Source organism: Doryrhamphus excisus, chromosome 14, assembly GCF_030265055.1.
Source record: "Doryrhamphus excisus isolate RoL2022-K1 chromosome 14, RoL_Dexc_1.0, whole genome shotgun sequence".
Taxonomy (NCBI): domain Eukaryota; kingdom Metazoa; phylum Chordata; class Actinopteri; order Syngnathiformes; family Syngnathidae; genus Doryrhamphus; species Doryrhamphus excisus.
This window is the reverse complement of record NC_080479.1, coordinates 7,828,168-7,854,716: the sequence shown is the minus strand read 5'-3', so window position 1 is coordinate 7,854,716 and position 26,549 is coordinate 7,828,168. Positions and strand designations below refer to the sequence as shown.

Here is a 26,549-nt window from a genome sequence, read left to right as displayed (position 1 = left end):
ATGGGCGTATTTAAAGTGAGTGGCGGGAGCCGTTGTGAATGACTTGTTCAAACGCCAGTGTCGTCTGCTATCGTTTATAACCGGTAAGTCGACTAAAAGGAGATAATCAAAATAGTCTACAGTTGTTTTTTTTTAACGTGATCAGTAATAAGACACATCTATTGGCTCTAATTAGCTTGTGGTAACCTTTGTTTGTTCATTAAACCCCGCACTACTGTAGCTAGGCCAAAGCGCCAGTTTGCTAGCTAGTTACTCATGTCTGTTTATATTCCGATGCCATTGACGCATCATTTACAAAGATGGAACTGGACGAAGCCGTTTACGGGCATTATTTTTTCGTTTTTCAATCACCAGGCTTGTGAAGGAAAATGAGTTTCGGTGGAAAAGTGAGACAACATGTCACAGCGAGGTCCAATGAAAACGCAAAAGTTAGCGTAAAGGTGAGTAAAGATATATATATATATATATATATAGACTCGTCAAACTTGACTCGTGGGCTTGAGTTAGGACAAAAACCGCGTATTTTTAGTGTTAAGAATTGAATAGTAATGTTTTAAAACTACTTATTAGGAACACCTGTTCTCTATGAAGCCATTTTTCAAAATGGCGTCACTGCTGTAAACGTTATTTTTTGCATTGGTGTTCAGCACCTTATGGTGTGTGGTGTGTGGGGGGGTTACATAGAAGGTATGACTGGAGTGAGGCTCTTTGTCTTGGTGAGTTTAAAGTGTAATGGAACATGATGGCTCATTTCCCAGGTTGTCTACCAATGGTCTTGTTACCAAGCTGTTGTTGTGCACATTGTCATGGTGACAGTTTCTCTTTTAACTTTGTCCACAGAACTTTTTCTCCCAATCCCCAAAGACGATGGGCTCCTCCAGACCGATTGCTCAGGTCCTCCAACCCGTGGCCGTCAACACGCAGTTGGCAAAGACGAGCCAGGTAAGGCCGCCTGGAAGCGTTGTTGTTATTGTAGGGCTTTCTCATTTAGTTTTGTTTAAGGCTGCAAAGAGCATCCCCAAGCGCAAACAGTGGAGCGCGGAGCAAAGCCGAGGCTTGAAGAGGGTGAAGGTGGAGGTGAAATCGACACAGACTGAAGCCGCTTCCACATTAAATGACGACTGTGCCAGCGATGCGTACGAGCTCATGGTGAAAGGTGAGCGGCCATGACTATGAACCTTTTGTCTAACTTCCTTGTTTTAATCGGTGGTGGTTTTCCAGAAACTCCACCTCCCGCCTACTGGAAAGAGGTGGCAGAGGAGCGTCGCAAGGCTTTGTTCAGTGTTCTACAAGAGAACGAGAAGGTGAGTTGAGCGGAGAAGCTGTAAGCTGTTCCCATGGTTTTGTCCCTGTCTTTCTTTTTTGTAAACTGAATTCCATGTTAACGGAATCTACTAAATTTGTGATCTGGCTGAGATTGACAACGTAACTGGAATGTCTTCGTTACAAACTAAATGTTGACACCGACTAAGTTGTCGGAAAAAATACTCTTATGGAGTATGAATGAAAGCTAGATGTGTTAGCCTGGTTTAGCAGCGCATGCTAGGTCTTATCAAGCATGGGTATTAGTTTGGGGATTTTGTAGAAATGTTTTGCTCTTAACAAACAAAAGAAGGGACACTATGCTGGTAAAATTAAAACTGAGCAGCAGAATTTGGGCAGAAAACTATAACTGTACCTAATTTTGTTTATAGTTGCACAAGGATATTGAGGCCAAAGATGAGCAGATAACTCGGCTGAAGGATGAGAATGACGAACTGCAGGAGCTGGCTGAGCACGTTCAGTACATGGCTGACATGATTGAGGTACAAAAGGTTCATGGTTGTGTAGATGTCGTCCCAAATTTGGCCAGTTTAAAGTGCTCATGACGCAAAGCATGTGCTGAAAGTACTCTTAATGGACAATTTGTCACCAAAAATGGGGGGGTAAACACAGGAACGGGAAATATGCCTTTCAATCTTCTTCACAGCAGAAATGGCTAGATGGTGTTATGGCATCATGAGCCCTCCTGGTATTAGCTGTTATACCCGCAAACAAGTGACGAGCTGCTTTGTTCTCCCTGCAGAGGCTGACTGGGAAGAGTCCCAACAGCCTGGAGGAAATGAGGGGGCTCGCCCTTGATCAAGAAGATGAAGATGAGGATGATGTGATCGAAGAGTGACTGCAGTGAGGCGGAAGAGGAACAAACTTCAGACCAGGAGCAGGATTAACAGACCTCATTGAAGGGGTACTTGACTCTTTTTGGAAGCTGCTACAAGTTTTGAATGTAAAGGAAGGCTTTGGACAGTTATTTATGACCCCACCGTGGACTTGGCTAATGAAAGTGGAACGCTGTAGAGGGCCGTGCATGCTCCCGAATGAGCTTTCATCTTGACTAAATTGTCACCTGGGTTATTAATGTTGCAACAAAAATGGATGTTTACAGGTTGTTTTTTTTTAATTTAAAGAAATGGTTAAGACACTCCCCGCTTTCTATAAGAATTTGACTCAACCATAAGCTTTTTTTCCTTCACTGAAACTGATGTACATATTGTGGTTTTAAAATAAACACTTTTACAACAATTCTTGAGGGTTTCTTTCAATAACTTCCCAAAGTGTTACTCAATGTAGTTGGCAGGGAAAGTCATTTCAGTAACCCCTCGTTCATAGTTTAAAAACCTTGAAGGTGATGGAATTATGGAGCGATGGGTTCTTACTAGGATGTCAAGATAAAAATGTGAGATTTTATGGGTCAACCACTTGACTCTTTTTGTTCCGTAACCCTCAGGATATTTGAAGATGTTTTGAAATGGCGTCTAGCCTCGGCAGCAATGAATGCTGGGAGAGGCCTTGCTCATGCAGCTCAAAAAACCCACTGCCCCCGAAGAGAAGCAATCAAAAGGTCTGACAATTCACATTTTGCTAAGACTGTGCCCTGAAACGTTTGATCAGCTGATGGCCTATTTCGCCTTTGTGCTCGTTTGCATTAACTTGCGATCTCACTCATTTCTTCATTGCGATTTGAAGCTCTTAGAATCTCCAAGATCCAACAATTAAACGTAAATTCCTGCACAAAATTCTCCAGAGTTTTGCGTTTATGCAAAAATAAACTTTATTGCAAGTTTTCAAATAAGCAGAGCAAATACCGGATCCAATTAAAAATGCTTGAAATCATTAGACGTGTGGAGCTCAACAATGCTTTCCATAACACGGATCAACTGCAAGTTATTTCAAATATATAAAAAGAAAAATGAAGTAGCTCACGTATACAAGAATACTTTTTTCCCCACATCCTGGGAGAAATAAAATGTTAAATGTGGACCATATTTGCCAAAAAGCATTTAGTCACAACAGGTTATACAAAAGGAGGGGGGAGGGGGCGGAGATGTACATTTCATAAAAGTGACTTGCTTTGACTTCATATGGCTTTTGAAGCACAGAGCGGGTCATTTTAGTTGTGCTTTGAAAGGCTGTCGTTGTATTCTGGCCAAAATATGGAAAAATACATTCACCTTCTCAATAAAATGCTTTGCCTTTGGTTCTAAGACGTTTTCTGAAGTCATGTTACGTAAATAATAATTACTCAATCCAGGGAATATAAATATTTGCTTTCTCAATCTTTCTCCAAAATAAATCTATCATTTTCCAAATCAAAGTTAAGCATGAGTGACATCACATAACGGAGGCCGTTTTTTTAATATGTAAAATAAAATAAACCAGCTGGGAACATAAATATACAATCCATATACATAAAGTCCTCTGCGGTTTATACAGAACAACGCAGGAGAATATTAGAATGCTGTGAATAATAAATAAGATGTGACTCAGTAGTACGAATAAAAAGTTGAGAATTTTAGAATGCCAAGTGTGGAAAGAAGAACATCCCCCTTCTCAATTGTGCTCGAAAATTAAAAAAACTAAACAAAACACTGAAGCCACGCCTCTTTTAGGACGGTCAATGTAAAAAAATAAAATAAAATAAAAGCGCGCACGCACTTCCCCCCCCGTGTCGTTCCTGTGAGAAACCCTGCCAGGTCACGTTGATCACATACTTGGCGTACGTACAGAATTGCACTTGAAAAAGTGCACGTTTAAGAAGATGCAAAGAGTGCCTTGCTTCGTCCTCAAACGTGACGCGCACAATTCCCAAACACCATCCTGGAACATTCTAGAACTCGAATAGAGGTCACGGAACAAAGCAGCACATGACAGGCCGTGTATGTACAAGTGCAAAAAGAAGCGTGCACAAAAAGAAGTGAAGCTTTCACAGTAAAAACGTTCATGAAGTGAAGGGAGTGCAAGGGGGGTGTCCAAGGGGGGGAGGGTGTGATCTCCTCTGTGTGCTCTCCAATTACAACCCCAAAAAATGACCGTGTGTGTGTGTGTGTGTTCCCTTGGGGGCGACAGTGAGACCGCTAGCAGGTTGGTTGTGTGGCTCAGAAGGTGGTGGTGATGGCGTTCCCTCGCCGGGCGCCCAAACGGACCATTTCGCCCGGGACGGTGTCCAGCTGCTCGTAGGCCAGGCGCCCCTCCTCACCTGCCAAAAACACACACACACGCGTGCGCATATTTTTGTTAGTCAATACATAAACTAAAATATAAAAATAAAATAAAATGTAACATTTCTGTTGACCCAGGAAGCAAGAACCACTCACCAAACGTGAGCAGCGTTTCTATGGCGACGTGCCGCAGCTCCTCATCGGCAGAATCACACAGCGCCACCACGGCTCGGATGCTCTCCACCGCCTACACACACACGTTCATCAAATACACTCCCAGGCCACAACATTAGGTACACCTGCACCGACTCCAATAAGACATGAAAACACGAAGCGGGGGTCTCTATGATGTCATAAACGTTAGCGCTGACCTGCAGGCAGCTGAGCGCCGCACACGCCGCCCTCTGACTCTGAACGCCGGCCTCCGACAGCGCCTGAGTGTAGAACTCCACCGCCTGCGGTCACGGACACACGGTGACGTCTCACGACAGGAAAAAAAACATCTTTAAGCGTCTGGGCGACTCACTTTGTTCCTGAAGTGTCCGTGCGGCGTGGCGGAGGCGAGGTAGTCGGACGCCGCCTTGTTGAGACGGGGGTCCTCAGCGGTGAGCAGCGAGGCCACCGTCCTCAAGGTGCTGCTTTGAGGCCACAGGAAGCACGGCGGCGTCTCCTCCAGCGCCGACACACACTGGGAGGCGTCGGCGCTGCACAGGACCTCCGCAAACATGTCTGAACATAAGAAGTCGTTGTACTCAGGAGGACGGCTTCCAGCATGGATTGTCGCCTTCGGAGACTAACATGGAGGCGGGTCCTTACCCTCGCCGGCCAGGTGCAGCAGGTGCGTCTCCATGTCTCCGACTTCATGTTCTACCACGTATCTGTGGAACTGAAAGATGGTGATGACGTCCTGACAGAGAGCGGCGGCGGGACTGTCGGACCCGGCCGGGTCGCTGCGGTCCGCCATGTCGCCCACCACCAAGGATATGACTGCAGAGCAGGGAGAGCGCCGTCACATGCTGTACGTCTCGCATTCCAGTTGGAGGACACAAACACAAACACAAACCTGCGTCAAGACCGAGGGGGTGTGTCTCCTGCAGCGTGTCAGCGTAGCGCCGCTTCATGTGCGTCAACACCCGGTCCACGGCCGCGTGGAAGAACCCGGAGGAACCGCTGCACTCGGACCACAAAGACATCAGAGCCTCCCGCTCTGCAAGGTCCGGCAGGACTGACATGGACACCACAAAACATCACTTGGAGGAATTCTCTCCTCATGTAAAATGTTACAAAAATTAAATAAAATAAGACAATGACAAAAAAACTATAAAAAGTAAACTATAAAGATGTCAAACATATAATAAAAATAAAGACAATAAAAAAACTAAGCCAGTAAAATGGAAAAAATGACAATAAAAATATTACACTATAAAAAGTAAACTATAAACATGTCAAAAAATAAAATAGACAATAAAAAACTATGCCAGTAAAATAAAAATAAAAAATAAATAAATAAATTACACTATAAAAAGTAAACTATAAAAATGTCAAAAATATAATAAAATAAAGACAATAAAAAACTAAACTAGTAAATAAAAAATGACATTAAAAAATATTACACTATAAAAAGTAAACTATAAAAATGTCAAAAAATAAAATAGACAATAAAAAACTAAGCCAGTAAAATAAAAACATTTACATTAAAAATATTACACTATAAAACGTAAACTATAAAAATGTATAAAAATATGATAAAATAAAGACAATAAAAAAAACTAAGCCAGTAAAATAAAAAAATTAAAACAAAAAAATTACACTAAAAATGTCAAAAATATCATAAAAGACTATAACAAATCTAAGCTAGTAAAATAAAAAAATTACATAAAAAATATTACACTATAAAAAGTAAACTATAAAAATATAATAAAATAAAGACAATAAAAATAAAAAACTAAGCCAGTAAAATAAAAAATAAATAAAACTATACACTATAATAAGTAAATTATAAAATATAATACAATAAAGACAATAAAAAACTAAGCTAGTAAAATAAAAAAAATGTACATTAAAAGTATTACACTATAAAAAGTAAACTATAAAAATATAAACTAAAATATAAAATGAAAATCTAAAATATACAAACTACAAAAATAATATCAAGTAAAGGACACAACAAACATCAGCTGTTGTCCGAATGTTTCCATGAAAACAAAAACACCCACCATCCACTGCTGAAGGCACCGCCCCCGCTCGGTCCACGATGACCTCGGCGAGCTCCTCTAGAAGCTGCGTCTGAGTGGACAGCTTGAGGAGAACGCCGCGCCGCCGCCACATGCTCGTTGCTCCCGTCAGCAGCTGTCGTTGCGGATCCCAAATTAGTGCCCGTGCACGTTAATGAGGTCATCGTTAGCGTTTATGAAGCGTTTGTACCTGGATGAGGCGGCTGCAGTACCGCAGGTGAATGACCACGGCCACGTCCAGGTTCTCGTTGCCCGTGCTGAGCGGCAGGGGGCTTCCCGCCACGCTGTTGCCCACCCCGGTGTCCTCGGTCAGGGCTTCACTCAGGTGGCCCCGTGCTTCCGGATGCTGGCCACTAGAGGGCAGCAGAACGTAGTAATGTCAAAGTCGCAGTTTTCTTTAATTCCGGTATCGTTTGTTGGAAAAGACAGTAATGTATGAACGCTAACGTTACCCGATCCTTTCCCCGTCGCCTTCAAAGAGCGGCGACCTCTGCGGCGGCATGCCGAGTACGCCGGCAGCAGCAGTGTCGTCTCCGGTGTCCTCATCGTCAAAGTCTGACGTGTTGAGGAAGTCAAAGCTCTCCAACGCGCTTTCCACCGTCAGGCTGAGGCTGGACGAGCGACTCCTGTGACCCGGGAGGCGACACTGAACACAAAGACGAGATTGAGCCACTTTTCTTCGCTGAGGCGCATCTCAGACGCGTTTGTTCTTCTACCTTCAGGAGGTCCTCCAGTCGCATGACCTCCTGCTCCAGGTCTTGCAGCTCCCTGCAGCGGTGCGTCAGCACCTCCAGCGTCATCAGCAGCTCGTGGATGGCGTCCTCCAGGCTCGTCTCCAGGAAGGCCCCGCTTCCCTCGCCGGCCCAGCTCGGGCTTCCCGCGCCCTCCAAGAAGCCGTCTCCGCTCTGCATTTCCGAGGACGTCAGCCGTTTGACCAGCTGCCGCGTCAGGTTGCCGCCCTCCTCCGTGTCCAGCTCCACCGGCTTCAGCTCCTCCGCGTGGTCCAAGAAGACGTCCTCTGGCGCCACCGTTGATAGAAGCCCGTCAGAGCACAAGGAGGGAGCGTCTGAGCCCCGGTTGCGTTGGGACTCGGTGCGTTCCCATTCTGAGTCCGCCTCGTCGCTGGCGAGGCTGGCGCTGGTCCTGCTGTCCCGGCTGCCCCTGCTGCCCGTTTCGCCGTCCTCCTCGTCTTCCTCTGCGATGGAGCCCTCTCTGGTCGATAGGAGCCTGGAGGGGGAGGTGTCCGTTTCCGGGGGAGTGACAGTGATCTCGGGGTTGGACGGGGCCGGCGAGTGGGCGCTGGGCGCCGGGCTGGGCGTGGACGCAGAGGTGTCGGAGAAGGCGAAAGAGAGGCGCTTGCACTCGGCTGTGCCGCAGCCGCCATTTTCAAAGACGTCGTCTGGCAGCGTCGACTGACAGGGGAAAGATGGATTCCGTTTGAAAAGACAAAAATCAAAGAGGATGCATGCAGCCACACACGTAAAAGAAGCACGGCGTGACTTCCTGTCTTGTGGGCACACAAAAGCGGGATTTGGGATGTTAGGTTCAGGGCGTGCCACACACACTCACACACACTCACATAGACCTCCAGACTGGATTTGGGCCTAGGCCGGAATGAGGCCAGGTCCCCAAAGGAGCGAGTGCGCCTGAGCTTCTCAAGCAGGGTGTCTCTGAGCACTTGCAGGAAGGACAGACGCTGGCGCTCCACAGGATATGGCTGCCACTTCTTTACATGACGCACGTGCAGGGATTAGGAGGGGGCGAGGGGCGTGGATGCACATTCAAAGTTCGTGGAAAGGGGGTGTGGGTTAGTTGAGGGGACGCGTTAAATACATTTACAACATTCAAAGCCAAACAACTTCCTTAAAACCCTCGAGGACTCACAAAGAAGGAGCTGTCCTGGAAGGTGGGGGTCTCCGGCGTGCCCTGGCTGTAAACGGACACCCGCCTCTGCAGGGCCGTGGCTTTGCTCACGTTGCCCGATGACAGCGTCAGGTCCTCCACGTCGAAGGGGCTGGGAGGGGAACAGGTTATTATGTTATGACGTTTCAGGGCAAAACTGGTTAATTCATGAGTAATGACTCAAGTTGTCCACAAGAGGGCGATAAAACGCCAGTGACGCACACTTGGAAGCAGTAACTCGTGGGAGCATTTAACTTCCATTATTCTTACTATTAGAAATGTTAACCACGTGAAAGGGTCAAAACATAGGAAACTCATCCCTGGATGACGCAGCATTCCTACACAAGTGCAACGAGAAGTCAAGAGAAGGCATCAAGAGGACTCTACTTACTACCACGTGACCTCCAGGTTGAGCTTAATAGTCCCGAGGTCGTTGACGTCCACCGCCACCACCTGAGGCATGGCGGTGAACAGCTCCTTGGTCTCGCAGATGACGCTGCCCACCAGCATGTGAGTGGCCAGGCCCTTGAGCTCCGTCACCTGCGTGGCATCCACGGATATCGCCATGAACACACACGGGCAAGGCGGCGCCACCAAGACTAAAAGAGACAAGAGCCTACCTTGATGTTAATGAGGTCACTGATGAGCGGCATGAAGACCATCTCGTCCCCGTCCCAGCTCTGTCTGGATTTCACCTCGATCCGCCCCTTTAGCTTCCACCTCTGCCGACCGTAACGCATGAAGATCTGAAGACCATCAAAAACCAAAAAGTTAGAAGGATAAATGCGTATTGTTGTCAATTTATAAATATTCATGTTAGTACAATAAACGATGAAAAATCATTTAATTCTAACATTCATTCATTCATTTTCTACCGCTTTTTCCTCACGAGGGTCGCGGGGGGTGCTGGAGCCTATCCCAGCTGTCTTCGGGCGAGAGGCGGGGTACACCCTGGACTGGTGGCCAGCCAATCACAGGGCACATATAGACAAACAACCATTCACACTCACATTCATACCTATGGACAATTTGGAGTGGCCAATTAACCTAGCATGTTTTTGGAATGTGGGAGGAAACCGGAGTACCCGGAGAAAACCCACGCATGCACGGGGAGAACATGCAAACTCCACACAGAGATGGCCGAGGGTGGAATTGAACCCTGGTCTCCTAGCTGTGAGGTCTGCGTGCTAACCACTCGACTGCCGTGCCGCCCTTAATTCTAACAAATAATTTGAAATAACATAAATAACATTTTCAATGTCATTTTTGATGACATTTTCCTTGTTAATATTAAATCATTGAAAACAAAATATTAATACAGTATATCCCAATGACTTACCTCGTACTGGTCTCCAGGACAGAGCCTGGCAAAGCCTGCCAAACCTGTCAAGAAACGGAGTGGCATAAGAAGCAGGACGCTCATGGCAGGGTGCATTTGAAATAAATAGAAACATTTTAAAAATGCATTTAACAGGATAAAAACCTTTCATTTTGATGTGAAACTCTCCCAGCAGGTTCTCCAGTTCACTCTCAAACACGCTCATGTTCTGGGAAGGACAAGAGAGGCCACATGCATATTCTTTGTCACCATGTGCTGCAGGACGTTTCTTTAGTTCCGTACAGTAGCCACAACGTCTTGGCATGTATACGTTAGCTTGCCTTACAACATTAAAATCATCAGAATGGCATCCTATCATTGGCCGTGTATGCAGCCCCCGGGGGAAAAGGTATGGACACCCCTGAGCTACAGGAAGTGAAAATACCTGGTCTGTCCATACATGTAACACGATGTGGTATGATCACGTCTCCACCTCAGACGTACCTCTGTGTATTCCTTATAGCGTCGGTTGACCTCGGCGATGCTCTCCTTGGTGCCTTTGCTGGAGGGGGAGGAAGTGAAGGCCTGTTTCATGCGGCTGGCGCCGTCCCTCAGGCGACTCTGGATGCAGAAGGCCTCGTAAAGCTCGTCCACCTGCACAGGAACATCGTTACTGATAAGCTGTGATTAGTTTTGTCCCCTTTCTAATGTCGCTGCTAGGAGGAGGATGATCGCAGCTTGCAGTACCGATGCTCGGCTCGCCGTGTGGCATTCAGAGGGGAGAAGAGGGACAAGATGGGGGGCTATTCCACGGCTCCGAGAGAGGGCAAGCATCCTTTCTTCATGAACCACCAACGCCAATCACCACGTCTCCTTCAGTAATGATGACTTTTATCCAAGCCAACCCGATAAACGGGCGAGTCAACGCTTACATAAACCCTCTCCCCTCGTAGCCCCCGCCCCTAAACTCCGCTTTTCAGCCAGCTGGGCCTATGCCGTCTGCAGCATGCGGCGTGTGTGCGGCAGCTGGGCCAGGCTATCAGACACGCTGCAAACCACAACGGTTATTATAAGCCTTGTGGAGCGCCGCCAATGATGGATGCCTTCAACTTTTTTTTTTCAAAGCATAGCATTTTTACGATTTTAAAATTGCAAGTGACTTCTATTGCAGAAATGCATTACTTTCCGTTTCGGCACTCTAAGCATCATGGGAACTGTAGTTCTTTTAGCTATTAATTAGCCACAGGCTTTCCTATTTCTGACATGAAAGAGCTTCAGGTCAGAGTTTAGGGTGCACTACACAAATGCAACCAGCAGAGGCGCTGTTGCTTCCGTCTTTAGTCTTGTCTAGTCTAGTAAACAAGCAGCACGAGTGCTTTTTTTAAATTATTTGTTACTTTTAAAAAGGTGTGTGACCTTCCCTGACAAGATAAATCACTCGGTTCCGCCTTGAACTTTTTCAAATATTTACAAGCGTTCACATCTATTTTCAGTGCAGGACCGCAAAGAACAAGAGGACGATTCATGCGCTTCACAAAGCCTTTCAGTGTGTTTGTCTAAAGAAAAAAAACAGCATTTGTGGACCACACAAGCTGATACGCTCCTCAAGCAGCCTATTTTTGAATCTGCCTCATCAGACCTCCTTTTCCTTGACTCCAGTCTCCAAGGACCACTGTCCACTGCTTCCTAGACCCACCCTGACCCAGATCCACGCATGGGGGGTGAGGGGGGGGCGGCACGCTTCCTTCCTGCGTGGGTAGACGGGGGGGGCGGGGGGGGGGGGGGGGTGCCTTCTCCCACAACAATATAAAAGAGCCGCTAACGTCAGTCCTTTTAACACCACGGGAGCTTTAGAAGCTGGCCTTCTGGTAACCATGGCAACCCTGGGAACAGCACGAGCCCGGGCTCTGATCGCCTGCGGTCTCGTCTGATTGGACGACAGAGAGATTCTGAGGACCAGACTACAAAAGGGGACCGGGAAGAGCCATGTTGCGGCCTTGAAGAGAAGTATTAACATGCGTCCTGGGAGGAGGCCACAAGACCAGGATGAAAGCCAACCTGGCCAAGAGCGATCAAGCAACCTGCCAGTACGAATACTTTTTGAATGACAGCGTATGAACACAAGCGCACAATATATAAATATTCATGTTATATGAAAACAAAGATATCGTTTTTGTTGTTGCATGCAGTTGGATATTAAGATTAAAGGGTCCCCTGTGATGTGACTTTTTAAATAATGTTCGAAAAGTCATTTCCCCCCACAGAAGTGTGGCCCGCTTTAGACGTTGCAACTTTTCTCAGGCTTCGCTACACATCTTGAAACAATGTCGCGGACTCTACCAGCTATGCATCAGTCCGTGATGGACGAAATGTCTCATCACGATGTTACACTCTTCTGCCCCGCCTCCACCCACCGAGACAGAGAGGCTAAACGGCGGATAAAAGGGCTCACTCCGTTGCCGTTGTTCTACGGATGAAACGCGCCACGGTGCTGGAAGCAATGCACAGAGTGAAACCTCTTCCCTCCTGTATGGAGGTGAGAGAGGAGGATGGATTCATTTCTCATCATCCGAGGCCTCGTGCCTACAAATGAGATCTCGCGAGATCTTGTGACGCCCCCCCGTGGTGCACTCACCTTGCTCATGTGAAACTCCAGGCGTCTCATGTACCTCTCGATGGCTTTGATTTGCTGCAGACAAACAACAGCCACTGAGAACACGTGCAGCCACACACGGGACATACGTACGTCAGCCAAACATAATCATCAGCACGGCTCTGGAGCGTGACGCCGCCAGGTCCAGTTAGACCCAGTTTGACCCAGTTTGACCCAGCCTCCATGTCAAATTAGTATTTATAGCCGTTAAATACATGGCAATTTTGTAAAATGACTGGTTAGCTGTTTTTCTTTGGGAAATATACACATTTTATAATCCCGGCAGCTCAATTTCCACCCTCTGTCATCACCTGTGTGTGGTGGTGTGTTACTTAACGTCTTCTGAAAACTCACCTTGTCGAGATCATACAGCACTCCCTGCAGGGGCGCAGACACGGCATTAATACACAAGGTAATCCAGATGTGCATATTCATGACTTCAGTGTCCCTCACCAGACGTGAGTTGCGCTTCATGTCCTTCATTAGAGACGTCAGCTTCTCCAGTTCTGTTTGGTGAACCTCCAGATATTCACTGTGGGGGGCACAACACAATCCGTCTCACCTGCCACCATGTTAGGTCCAAATACGGCGGAATACTCACTCCAAGCCTTGTTTGAGCGCGTTGTAAACCTCCTCCAGTCTTTTAGGCTGAGGCTCTCTGGAGCTGCTGCTGCCCCCCTTGTGACCAGACAGGTGGGGCTTCTTGGGTTTGGACTGAGGCTTCTTCTGCGCCGCAGAGTTGCCCATGAAGGAGTTACACCTAAATACACACGTTTAAATATAGTGCTGCTTCCATCGGACACACACAAGTTGTAATGATGTGTCCCTAGAGCCCAAATGTGAGACAAATCCATCATCATCTTAGGTTTAACACTTTTATACCTACGTTTTTCATTTTTATTTTATTTATTTTTAACTGTAGTTTGTGCACACATGAAGATAAGACGGACTGAACAAATTAGCACCGGTTAATTTGTCCTAATGAAAAATAATGACATCACTACTATCAGGAGAACCAGTGTATAGAGTGGAGGAGCCACCTGCTGTGGCCCAGCAAGGTGTACTGTATTCGGACACATGTTCAGAGCAGCTGGTGTCCCGCCACGGAGGTCAGGAGAACCGGAATATAAAAGGGGAGGAGCCACCTGCTCTGGCCCAGCAAGGTGTACTGTATTCGGACACATGCTCAGAGCAGCTGGTGCCCCGCTACGGAGGTCAGGAGAACCGGAATATAAAAGGGGAGGAGCCACCTGCTCTGGCCCAGCAAGGTGTACTGTATTCAGACACATGCTCAGAGCAGCTGGTGTCCCGCCAGTCAGGTCAGGAGAACCAGAGTATAAAAGGGGAGGAGCCACCTGCTCTGGCCCAGCAAGGTGTACTGTATTTGGACACATGCTCCGAACACAACGGAAGTCTGCTAATTATATGCATAATGTCCTATAATCTTATTCCAGGTTAGCGCGCAGACCTCACAGCTAGGAGACCAGGGTTCAATTCCACCCTCGGCCATCTCTGTGTGGAGTTTGCATGTTCTCCCCATGCATGCGTGGGTTTTCTCCGGGTACTCTGGTTACCTCCCATATTCCAAAAACATGCTAGGTTAATTGGCCACTCCAAATTGTCCATAGGTATGAATGTGAGTGTGAATGGTTGTTTGTCTATATGTCTATACATATACGTATGTCTATATGTCTAAAAAGTGTGTTATCTTGAGCTGGAGTGGAGTAATAAAACACGGAGAGGGAACTCCAATGAGGTGATGGCACTCCTGGCACGCTGTGAGATTCATTGTTGTTGGCTTATCAGCTCGCTAGCCATTGACTGACATTGTGACTGAATGAAAGGAAAAATACCGCAGCCGTCAATGGAATTCAAATATTAACACTGGCGACAATGCTATTGGATAAATGCACTGTGAACGCCGATACGGTACATTTGTGTGTATTCATGCCGCAAAATTAATCTTAGCGAGGTTTTCTGCAGGCCATCCTTCCATTTTAGGTCAGCTGCATCCACCGCCCACCCCCACATTTCATTTTCTGCGATGCAGCTGACATTTCCTTAAGCGTGATGAACACCCGCCCAGCGGAAGACAAGGCAACGGGCGAGCCCCAAACTCGTTGGAACGCGGCAGGGTGGCCGAGGCAGCAGCACGACGGCCACAAATGTAGGCCAGCCTTGAGGGTCACGCACATGCTCTACTGTAGGAGCGGATCTTGGCACACACGGCTTCGGTTCAAAGGTAGGGTCTGTGAGCAATATGCAAACACGCCTTAATGCACACGACACATGGTGACACGCATGCGCGCCAACACGCACCATGTCCCGACAACACAGCAACCGTTAGCCGTTGTGTTTGTGCTGTAAGCCGTTAAAAACCATCAGCATGCTCCTCACATATAGAGGATCTTTGACTAGTGTAAACAAACTGTTTGGGTTTTAATTGACGATGCATTTGGTGGTGGTACAAATGTTTATGTGCGGCAGTGCCTCTAATTTACAACAAACATCAAAAAGAGCCAAAGTGAGACTTCTGAATGCCTTTAAAATCACTACTTGGAGATCAAAGGATCACTTAGCCCACATGGACGGATGTACGCCAGGATAACAATCAGGTAAATGTTAGCTCATGTCCGCTCACGTAGAAGTACCCCTAATCAATCAATCAATCATGTGACCGACATCTGAGCCGAGCATGAACATGGCGATCATTCCTCCGTTGACCTTCTGACCCGAGCCTGCCTTCATGGTTCTTACCGCGACCGCCGCTCTTGCAGCGTGCTGAAGCCGGCGAACGACTGACTCCGGATGATGCCGTTGGGGCCTCCCGGCGAGTGCGTCCCGGCGGCCGCCATGATCTCTGGGATGCGCGACGACACACCTGCAAAGAGACAGAAGGAAGAAACGCGTGAGTGCTTCACTCCGTGGACAATAAAGACCGCTTGCGGCGGACAGGCCTGGACTCGCCGACCCTTCGCCACTCTGCTGCAAACACACGAGCGGCGCCCGCTCTTTCATGCAGGTGTCAGGAAACTTGACTCCCGCCACTTTTTGACTTTGTGCATACTTGCAGAGGTGAAGTGAGACTCGCCAAGTGTGATGGATGGCTAGCGTGCCAGCGTTCCCCCCCCTTCAAAGACGCCACGGCGAGACACAGATTGATCAGTTATCTCATCTGCTCCTGCTATAAATAAAGACAACCATTCCGTATTTAGCCGCGACCTGTCAAACATCAGACTGTTAAAAAAAAAAAAAAAAAGCAGCGTGAAAGCAACATGAAGCCGTGGACGCTTGGGGAAGAGGCTGAAAATAGACCGAGAGGACAATTTGGACGATGAAGTTTCAGTCTTGGAGGGAAGGATCCTGGAAGATTAGCATACTCAGGAAGTGCATGCACCATTATTTGGCACACTGTCATTTTTAACTGATAAGTGGTCATTTACCATTGTGGTTTATGGTATTGTTGTTGTTTATATTGTCATTACAGCAACAACTGGACAGTTGTCCCTTGCTCCATGTGGTTTCAACATCACAATCCTCAGCCTTGTGCTAGCAAACGCACACGCTAACTTGCCTCTTTACAGTTGCTATGCTAAGCTACGTGAAGGAAGATATGCCATGTTGCTTCGCTGCATGTATCTCCATAATTAGGCTTTTTATGTGAGGACAAGCGGCATAGAAAATGGATGGATGCCGCAAGTCATGCTGGGCAGTCCACCTGCACATTTTTGGATGGAAAACCCACCATATTGTGCATATAATGTCCATAATTCTGCAATTTTTCCCAGAAGGCAAAATGCTGGAAAACACATATCCAACAGGAAGTTACCTGGCATGCCTTGTGGGTTATAAACCAGCATAAAATAGTCCATTGTGGTTTATGGTATTGTTGTTGTCTATATTGTCATTACAGCAACAACTGGACAGTTGTCCCTTGCTCCATGTGGTTTCAACATCACAATCCTCAGCCCTTGTTTACCTTTAACACTCATTTAACCAGGCTTGTGTACAATTGAATGAAAGACGATGGATCAACGCACTAATGTTGCCCTGCTCCTACTTTACTTTGCGATGAAAAACATTGGCTTCCAGCAAGGTACCAGCAACCTGATAGCATCTCCTTTGGTCGGCACAAAGAGAGGACAGAGAGCCTTGTTTTTCAGCCCGGGTGGGGGGCAACTGGCCAATGAGATGGACCAATACTGTCCTGGCTAATAATAGCAGCTCACAAGGACCCCGATGGCGGTGACTCAGTGAATGAATCACGAGGACCGCCGGGTCATCTACAGCATGAAAAGCCTTGTATCTGTTTGGATACATGGGCACAGCGGATGTCCATTTATGGCCTTATAAAGTACAGGTTATGTAGCACAGGGACCAAAAGGTCCCTAACATGTCAAGAAACCTGAGGGGGGGGGGTATGGAATGTACGCAGACAGGAAATGACAGAAATCAGATGGTGGAATCTCATTTTCACTTCAAATGTTCGTCACACGGTCTCTTGATCCGCGCACAAACACAGCACCACGAACAAAGATGGCGTCCAAGGCCCTCTTGGTGTCGCCATCTCATCACTTCGCCCCGAGCGCGACAATGCCGGCTCGCAGTGAGCTCACGTTGGCCGTTCCCATCCAGTGGCAGCCTTTTCATGCGCTGAATGAGTCTGCCAGTCAGTCCATTCAGGCCTTTTCTCCTCTGGTGCTCACATACAATGTCCTCGACACCCTGGGACAAGGTGTGGACGGGGTTTTTTGGGGGGGTGTGTGTGTGTGGGGGGGGGGGGGGGGGGTAATAAGCGAGTGTGAGCTTTTTTAAACGAAACAACTTAAAGTAGGCTTTGACCTTTGGCCCCCTGCAGCATTGAGTTTGACACAGGATATGTGCAGAACATTTCATATTCAGTTTAAGGTTTAGAAACATCGCCCACCATTCCTAAAGTTGCAAAAACTGAAACGCACTTGACTAGTGGGGACATTGTGTGTGTGTGTGTGTGTGTGTGGGTGCATTTGTGTGTGTGTGTGAGCCTGCACTTCTTAACAATGGCAATCTCATTCTCTATGCTGGTAGAAATTTGCTTCGCCACGGCAACGGGAGACAGAAAATGGGATGTGGTGGGTTATGTAAAAGCACAGCCAGGATGCACACATGCACACACACACTCTCCAACACACACTAGTGTTGCTCCCCCAGAACGTGTACATGCTCAATTCAACCTAGGTAAGCTTTAAAGATGGCCACAAACGTCACACTTGCAGCGATTGCATAATTCCACATAACATTGTTGTTCATATTTGATGTAATCTATTTATTCTCCACATTATTATTTATTATTTATTATTACACGGGAGCCAGGCAACGACATTTCGTTGGCAATTTCACTGCTGTGTTATTGTGCAATGACAATAAAGAAAGTCTATGTCTATAAAGAAAGTCTAACAAAAAAAGATGATGTTTTAAAATCACTGAAGAATTCTTACTTCTTACTAATTCTTACATTTTGCTTCCATAAACAGGACATAGACAGGACAGCGTGTTGGAGCATGACAGCGTCTCGTGTCTCCGAGAGATTGGAGCACCTTAATAATACAACAGAGCCCAACCTCCCCGCCGCCGCCCCCAACCAATATGCTCAGCTCATGTTTCCCACCATGAAGCCTCGATTGGAAGGCCCCGTGATGTCAACATGCCGACATACAACGCCACAAAGGCCGTCAAAAGAGACGTCAGCTCTCTTGCAGGTGTCCACAATGGCGCTTTGTAGCGCAGTCAAAAAAAAAACAAACAAAAACAGCGGAAAATTCCTGAAGGAACACAAATGTTTGTGTAGCGAGTGACACATGCTAAAGACAAAAGTGATGACGAGTGACAGGTCAGCATGTGCTAGCAAACGCATATGCTAACTCGCCTCTTTACAGTTGCTATGCTAAGCTACGGGAAGGAAGATATGCCATGTTGCTTCGCTGCATGTATCTCCTTAATTAGGCTTTTTATGTGAGGACAAGCGGCATAAAAAATGGATGGATGCCGCAAGTCATGCTGGGCAGTCCACCTGCACATTTTTGGATGGAAAACCCACCATATTGTGCATATAATGTCCATAATTATGCAATTTTTCCCTGAAGGCAAAATGCTGGAAAACACATATCCAACAAGAAGTTACCTGGCATGCCTTGTGGGTTATAAACCAGCATAAAATAGTACTGTTTTGCATGTATATTAGTGTTTAAGCAATAATTTTTGGATGGTAAACCGACCATATTGTGCATATAATGTCCATAATTATGCCATTTATCCCAGAAGGCAAAATGCTGGAAAACACATATCCAACAGGAAGTTACCTGGCATGCCTTGTGGGTTATAAACCAGCATAAAATAGTACCGTTTTGCATGTATATTAGTGTTTAAGCAATAATTTTTGGATGGGAAACCGACCATATTGTGCATATAATGTCCATAATTATGCCATTTATCCCAGAAGGCAAAATGCTGGAAAACACATATCCAACAGGAAGTTACCTGGCATGCCTTGTGGGTTATAAACCAGCATAAAATAGTACCGTTTTGCATGTATATTAGTGTTTAAGCAATACTTTTTGGATGGGAAACCGACCATATTGTGCATATAATGTCCATAATTATGCCATTTATCCCAGAAGGCAAAATGCTGGAAAACACATATCCAACAGGAAGTTACCTGGCATGCCTTGTGGGTTATAAACCAGCATAAAATAGTACCGTTTTGCATGTATATTAGTGTTTAAGCAATAATTTTTGGATGGGAAACCGACCATATTGTGCATATAATGTCCATAATTATGCCATTTATCCCAGAAGGCAAAATGCTGGAAAACACATATCCAGAAAGTTAGCCGGCATGCCTTGTGGGTTATAAACCAGCATAAAATAGTACCGTTTTGCATGTATATTAGTGTTCAAGCAATACTTTTTGGATGGGAAACCCACCATATTGTGCATATAATGTCCATAATTATGCCATTTATCCCAGAAGGCAAAATGCTGGAAAACACATATCCAACAGGAAGTTACCTGGCATGCCTTGTGGGTTATAAACCAGCATAAAACAGTACCGTTTTGCATGTATACTAGTTTTTAAGCATTTATTTTGCTACCTGTTAGTTCTGGTTGCATCGTAACTGAGGGTGGCGTTTCGTCTTCCTGACACAAACTCTGATAATCTCTTGAGCAAACTTGACAAAAGAAGAATCAGCTCAGTGGTCAAAGCGGAAAATTTGGTCTAATCTCATCACATGATTAATGGAAACGTCCTCTAATTCCTTCCTCGGCTTGTTTTTCCAAGGCATCTCCTATGTGGAGATAATTCCTCGCTCGTTTTTAATTACGGGCCATCATCGGTGCTGATGGGGCATCAAGTGCAGGAATACGGGCTGGCATTTTAAAAGCGTGCAGCACATGACCAGATTAACCGAGGCGTGTCCGGACCGAAGTTCCATTCTGCCAGCTGCTGCTGACATTTTCTGGCAGCGTGAAATCACTGGCAACGGCCCCTAAGATGGATTTCTATGACATTTTTGCACACTGAGACAGCAGAACATGAGGCTTGACTATGATGGAGAACGTGGCTGATGGAAACACCAAATTAAATGCTGCAGACGTGTTAAATAAAAAAAAAAAAAAGAGAGGCAGAAAGGCGTGATGATGTGGTCAGCATGAGAACGGGATTTTGATTTGTGGCCCACGAGGCGACTCGGATGGAAAGATCAGCAGCATCAATGCTGGAATGCAGCCACTACGCAAACATCAGGATCAGGTCAGTTGTTTCAGCTCCATTTGGTATTTTTAGCACATTCTTTTCACTGATAGTGGCCGCTGTGATCAGACAAGTGCAGTGTCCTACGGAAGGAAGATTATTCCCACTAAAATATATGTTTCTCTTTAAGAAACACAGCATGTGTCGCTCCTCGCATTTACAGTAAGCCCAAAACACGGTAAGCTAACTAAATAAGCTAAATCCAACATAGTTTGTTATCGTCTTCGCCAAAAATAGGTCAAACCTGGGTGGCATGTGGCAGCACGCATCATCCTGCCACCTGAAAAACCGCAACTTTTATGACAGGAAGCACAAATGACAGAGCATTACAAAAAAATGTGTCTGTGTGAGATCAAGACGCAAAGGCAGGACAGCTGCTGGAAATCCAAACTGTATCAAAACATGGCAGAAATATTGACGACATGTGTAGCAATCATCAGCACGATGGTCGAGTGGTTAGCGCGCAGACCTCACAGCTAGGAGACGAGGGTTCAATTCCACCATCGGCCATCTCTGAGTGGAGTTTGCATGTTCTCCCCGTGCATGCGTGGATTTTCTCCGGTTTCCTCCCACATTCCAAAAACATGCTTGGTTAATTGGCGACTACAAATTGTCCGTAGGTATGAATGTGAGTGTGAATGGTTGTTTGTCTATATGTGCCCTGTGATTGGCTTGCGACCGGTCCGGGGTGTACCCTGCCTCTCGCCCGAAGACAGCTGGGATAGGCTCCAGCAACCCCCGCGAGGAAAAAGCGGTAGAAAATGAATGAATGAACTTTTCAAGGCAGTTTGGTGCCTGAGGAAACTGGAAGCGAAGATTTTTAACATCAACTAAATATTTCCCTCCAGTTTGATCCTCATTTTCCTCAACTTGCCGATGTTGTCACTGCGCCTTTTCCAAAACCTGCTTTCTTCTGGTTTATGATTGGTCGACATGGCTCGAAAGATGTGTGACGACTGGGAATGTGTCACCTCACACAGAGAAATACAACATGAAGCGTTGATGTTCATCCTGCTGCAGCAAAATAGCGAAAACAGACAGATTATCAGCTTAGCCCCCCAACCCCTTAAATCGCTTACATCTAGCCAGCAGCTGTGGGCCAGAGGTGCGCCTAGAGTATCATGTGACACATGACGTCTGGCGTGGGGGGGGCCCTAGGGACATGTGGTGCATGCCTGTAGTGGACAGCGAGCACCCCACAAGGATTAAAATGGACCACTTCCACCATGCGCACTACAGTACATTACATGAATGCTGATTAGCCATAACAGAGGGAGGGGGTGAGGAAAGGTTCAAATTCTCTGCGGCCAAACAGAAAGGGAGGGGCTGCAGAAGAATGGGGAAACAAAGTGACAGATTGCATGAGCACCCAAACAGCCCACTACGATACTGGACATAAAACTATTCACCACAAAACCAAGGAAGATGCGTCCAAAAATGCCTCAAAATGTCAACAAAAGGATATCATGAGGTTTCCCCTACAGGTTTAGCAGTTTTTCCCAATTAACTATGAACAAAAAGCAATGAAAACAACCTTTCCAGGCGGAGGTCAGAAAAATAAAAACCCTGTTACACTTATTAGTAACTGGTAATCAGGGTTCACTCTGTGCATTGCTTTTGGCACACGTTTGTTTAATTTACTTCCTGGGTACTACAAAATGGAGCCTGTGTATCACAGTTTGAGAATCAGTTATTTGAGTTCCTCTCCCCCAAGCTGACCAGTCTTGTAAGACCAGTCCGGTGCAAACTGGCCAGCCCTGTGTTACGGCCCTGATGCTTTCAAGGTGGACTAAAGGCAGGTAAGTGAAAAGACAAGCCATCCTTACAGACTGATAGCAACGGTAATGCTACACCCTGCCTTCCGAAACCCCCTGCAGCTAATCGTGCCCTGGTAAATCCTCCACATAGCACTTAACCCAACAACAACAAAACCAAAAGTCCCCCCCATCCCACCAACACCCTCCTGATTGAGGAAGCACTGATTACAGGGTGTGTGGCAAGCCGGGACAAGCCAGACCAACATCATCCTGAGACGAGATAACCTCGGACTCAAACGGGTCTGGTGTCACTGAACCTTTGGATGAACGCTCAAACACCTCCCCCTTTACTTTACGTAGAACTAGTTGCTTTTCTGTCCCATACCACATAGCCTGACGCTAGCTTCCAAGTTAATAGGACGCATCATGAATTAGTGACGCTACAGTGCACAGAAAGGAATCATTCCAGTCCACATCCCGATGGAGAACTTCCACACATTTTTCTTTCTGATGAAACAACTATCAGCTGTCAAAGAGGGCACTCCTCATGTAAGAATGCAGGGTCTAAGATTTACTAGCCCCCCTTGCTCGCCCACAACACCTCCTTAAAAAAAACATGCAAACAGATGGACGGCAGGAAACGTTCCAGAAGCTCCTGCGGGCGGCGAGAAGGTCAAGAAGAAGGACGAGTGTGCCATGTTGACACGCTACAAAGTGCGGCATTTTGGGCGTACATGACGTTGAAGGTCGTCCTTCATTATTATTAGTATGGGGGAAGAGGGGAGGGTGGTATGCTGGAGTCTACCCCAGCTGACTTTGCACTTAAGGTACACCCTGGACTGGTCGAGTACTATAAATGTGTACATGTTGGCACGTCTGTCCAAATGAAAACGTGACTGCTGGCAGAAAGTGGATGAAGCTCACAGCAGTGCTTCATGGAGACGCCCATTCCGGACTAACTCAACTAGCTCATGAGGGTTGCAGACACAAAAGGGCGTAAAAGTGTAGAATTCCCACATTAAGGCTAAGCATTTGACAGCACCTTTTATTTAAAGTGACTGAAAAATACTTCAGTCATTCCTAACACAATTCACAATTGTGTTAAAGCCACACACCCTCCTCCCTTTTACCTCCAAAAAAAAAAGACGCCTGAATTTCCTCCAAACCGCACGGGCATAATTCCTTTAATGAGACTTTGGTGAAAGAGTGGAAATGAGCATGTGTGCTTGATGCTGGGCATGAAAAGCCGTCTAGAAGGACGGAGGCTAGGAAGGCGGAGGAGGTGGTTTGGGGGGGGGGGGGGGGGGGGGGGGTCTGGGAACAGACGCTGTATTTTGCATCCCCGCAGTCCCGTCTTGGCTCGGCTTGAGCACAGCACCCCGCCTCCTCCCCGCTTCAAACCGCCTCACCACAGCCCAAGCAGGCTGGCAGCGTTGCAAAGCACATCCACTTCACCATATCAAAGCTGCACTGAAAAAGCATTTAGCCTTGAATATCTGTCACGCTTACATACACGACCAGGCTGCACCGGGAAGACGCGTGTGCTTCCACCGACGTAAAGAGATCAGGAATGTTTAAAAAAGGCAGCGGCCAAATTCACTTTCTTTCCAAGGGTGTTTGATTAGAGCGCCTGGCAGGTGGAGACATCTCCTGATGGAGCAGCCGGGCCTACCGCTTATCTCCCCGGCAGGCGGGAGCATCCACTGTGGGTGGTATCGCCGCACGGCAAGCCACCTTTGACCCCTCACGACACCTTTCCAACACAAAAGCCAAAATCCCTCAGCGTCCACGTTGACACTGCCGCCATTAGAGGATAAACCATGCAAACAAAAAGGGCGACAAGCAAATTAAAGCAGGGAAAAACTGCATTTAACACGTGCAAAAGTGGTGACATCTTGGAAGTGACCTGTGCAATACTACAATACTACTACTACAATACTGTACAATACTCAAACAACAGCCCTGTTAGTCGGCACAAACCTCCATCAAGGCCGTTTTCCTCATCGCTCACCTCCAAACAAACTCACCACAACACCTTGGTGAGTTTGTTCCACTGAACAACGGCACAAACAGAGTGAGCCCTTGTGTCAGTCATGCAGTCTCGCTTTGAAACTGGTATTTTTTTCAACTTGCATGTCACCTTTATTATTTTTTGTGCCGGTTATGCCATTGTTTTAGCAGTGAAGATTTGGCAGCGGTGGCTGATATGTGAACGACAACTAACGGCCAATCACAGGGCACGTGTACATGCTGTATGCACACCAATGCATATAGACAAACTACCATTTGGATACTTTGGATGCAGTATATCATAAAAATGTTGGACAAAAAGGGCAAAAAGTAGATATTCTTTGCATCTATATAAATATAACATCTGGTTTGAGCTTGTTTACAAAGTAAACATATCAAAATGGCCCCCCAAATGACTGGATTTTTCTTCCTGGACAAAGTTTGGACACCCCTGGTCTCCAGAGTCCAGGTAGCCAACCATGCTGCAACCACAACCAAACTATGGACCCAAAAGAACAAAACATAAACAGCTGCTACACGAGACAACTACATCTGATGAGTCTTTTGTGTGTTCAATTCAATTCAACATCGATCATGTGACACTGACAGTATTTAGCCCTCTTTGTGTGCGGATTCTCACCAAAACTTCATGAGAGCATCTTGATAGGAGTGTGCTTAAATAAAAAAGGTCCGGAAACAAGCTAATAGATGACATATCTCACAAGCATCCGTAAAAGCCCCGTCCAAAAAAAAACGCGTACACACGCACAAACTATTACCTCATAACACATGTTGGTTGACATCAGTGATGTTGTACTACTGCAACGCTGAAAGACACCAAAGACGATAACAATCCGAGGAAATAATTCAAGATTCGTGTGGGATGCGTATGGCCTTAAACGCACCACATCGTATCTGACAAGTGAAATTGCCCTTTCTCCTTGCGCCCGTGAAAGCCGCCGTTGGTCTACTGACCCATTGCCCCAAGAGACGAACCCTCGCGTTTTATTCCTTCCTAAAGTTGACTTTAAACTCACCTTTTGTCGATGTTTTTTTATCCTTGTAATCAAACAAAGTAGCTCCTCAGCGGCGTTTCTGGGGCTCGTCTACCTGCTCCTCGCCATCCATCAATCAATCAATCCATCCAACCATTCATTCATACGTCACAAGTAGCTCGCGCTCTCCACACAGCTAAAAAAAACGACATAAAAAAACATGAAATCTCATATAAGTCGGCGATGGTGGTGTTCCGGCGTCGGTGGTGCACAGCAAACAGTGAAAGACACCCACTCCCACACATTCCAGTTTGTGTTCGTTTCGCTCCTCCTGGGAAACCGCCAGCCAATAGGACGGCGAGGATGGCACCGGGGGGCGGGACCAGACCGCTTTTTGTACATAAGTGCTTCCTGTGTTTGTATGGCAGAGGTAGTGGGCCAGAAACAAGAATGAATCAAGATCGGAGTGTGTCCCCTGCCTTTGTCCTTTGTGTGCCTGTTAAAAAAATCACCCTGCTCTTAACATGAACTACGTTTGAATGAAAATAGTGGATACATTTCCCTGGAATCGGCTCCATACACTCAGAAAATGAGAAACTTTTACTGGTCAAGGAATGCCATGTCAGTAGGGATTTCAATTAAATACATTTGGTACTCAGTCTAATAAGGTGCAAACGACCAAAACTTTAATTAACATGTTAAATGAACACCAGGTTCAATGAAAAATGAGCAATATTGTCTTTATAAAAAGGCTCATTTTATGATTGCAGTTTTCTATTGGCTCACACCCAGCAGGGCCGCAGGCGGGGCTGGTCCGATGCACGTGCACACCTGCCCCCCTCACCCCGCCTGCTGCAGGGTGAATCCCCGTCTGAGCACCAGACTGAACCAGATGTCACCTTCTGAGTCAATGTGGAGTTCATTCTTACAAGTCATAGATATCCATTTATACGGCACGCCATACAGCTAGCTTCATTCATCGTGTAAACAATGACGCTGTGAGGAAGCACACAGGTGCATCCGGTATAAAATGTCTTTTATATGATGAAGACTGACTCCCATGTGAGCTCTCCCGCCATCATAATTGCCCTCCATAACTGGACGCGCCGTTCCGCAGAGTCCTCGCAAATCTGATTCCTTCCGAGAAGCAACGGGAGCAGAAAATGGTTTGTCGCTTTTAATCTATCACTTGGCGTTAGGGAAGGCAGGAAGGGCTTCCGTAATGACTCTGCGGTGGGCGACATAATTAATCTTAATGCAGGAGTCACCGCCGATCTTCCGTTGCCGTTCCGGTTGTTCCTCTTATTAAAAGAAAGGCCGCAAGGAGGTTACTCATCCTTCTAAAACCTCAACTAGGCCACCACTAGATAAGACAAAAGCTTCATAAAAAGATGAGCGGTGATTCTACATTAA

At 46.5% G+C, this 26,549-nt stretch overlaps 2 protein-coding genes across 7 annotated transcripts in view; one reads left to right on the top strand and one right to left on the bottom strand.

The window, feature by feature from the left end:
- The first annotated feature begins 3 nt into the window (after nt 1-3).
- gmnn (geminin DNA replication inhibitor) lies at nt 4-2,446 on the top strand. Its single transcript, XM_058047051.1, has 7 exons — nt 4-83; nt 355-440; nt 841-942; nt 1,003-1,156; nt 1,222-1,304; nt 1,695-1,805; nt 2,066-2,446. Exons 2-7 carry the CDS (start codon nt 369-371, stop codon nt 2,159-2,161), a joined length of 618 nt encoding a protein of 205 aa, XP_057903034.1. The 5' UTR covers nt 4-83; nt 355-368; the 3' UTR covers nt 2,162-2,446.
- A 472-nt stretch (nt 2,447-2,918) lies between these two features.
- The window catches only part of ripor2 (RHO family interacting cell polarization regulator 2), a 41,356-nt gene continuing 17,725 nt past the window's right edge, over nt 2,919-26,549 (bottom strand). The window contains exons 1-23 of one of the 6 annotated variants that reach the window (XM_058046318.1): nt 25,179-25,845; nt 15,343-15,466; nt 13,187-13,345; nt 13,039-13,117; nt 12,940-12,963; nt 12,568-12,621; nt 10,437-10,586; nt 10,098-10,161; nt 9,954-9,997; nt 9,235-9,360; nt 9,006-9,154; nt 8,597-8,726; nt 8,292-8,438; nt 7,429-8,124; nt 7,165-7,358; nt 6,903-7,065; nt 6,695-6,827; nt 5,542-5,703; nt 5,295-5,465; nt 5,005-5,207; nt 4,850-4,933; nt 4,635-4,725; nt 2,921-4,516 (exon numbers count right to left, since the gene is read on the bottom strand). In XM_058046318.1, coding sequence (XP_057902301.1) covers nt 4,416-4,516; nt 4,635-4,725; nt 4,850-4,933; nt 5,005-5,207; nt 5,295-5,465; nt 5,542-5,703; nt 6,695-6,827; nt 6,903-7,065; nt 7,165-7,358; nt 7,429-8,124; nt 8,292-8,438; nt 8,597-8,726; nt 9,006-9,154; nt 9,235-9,360; nt 9,954-9,997; nt 10,098-10,161; nt 10,437-10,586; nt 12,568-12,621; nt 12,940-12,963; nt 13,039-13,117; nt 13,187-13,345; nt 15,343-15,440 — 3,222 coding nt within the window. In that variant the 5' untranslated portion in view covers nt 15,441-15,466; nt 25,179-25,845 and the 3' untranslated portion in view covers nt 2,921-4,415. The other 5 variants (XM_058046316.1, XM_058046317.1, XM_058046319.1 and 2 more) reach the window with 5 other exon arrangements.

Coding starts and splice junctions, on each gene's coding strand:
- gmnn (XM_058047051.1), top strand. CDS start 369: ATGAGTTTCGGTGGAAAAGTGAGACAACATGTCACAGCGAGGTCCAAT. Junction 441..840: donor ACGCAAAAGTTAGCGTAAAG/GTGAGTAAAGAT, acceptor CTTTGTCCACAG/AACTTTTTCTCCCAATCCCC. Junction 1,305..1,694: donor TTCTACAAGAGAACGAGAAG/GTGAGTTGAGCG, acceptor TTTTGTTTATAG/TTGCACAAGGATATTGAGGC.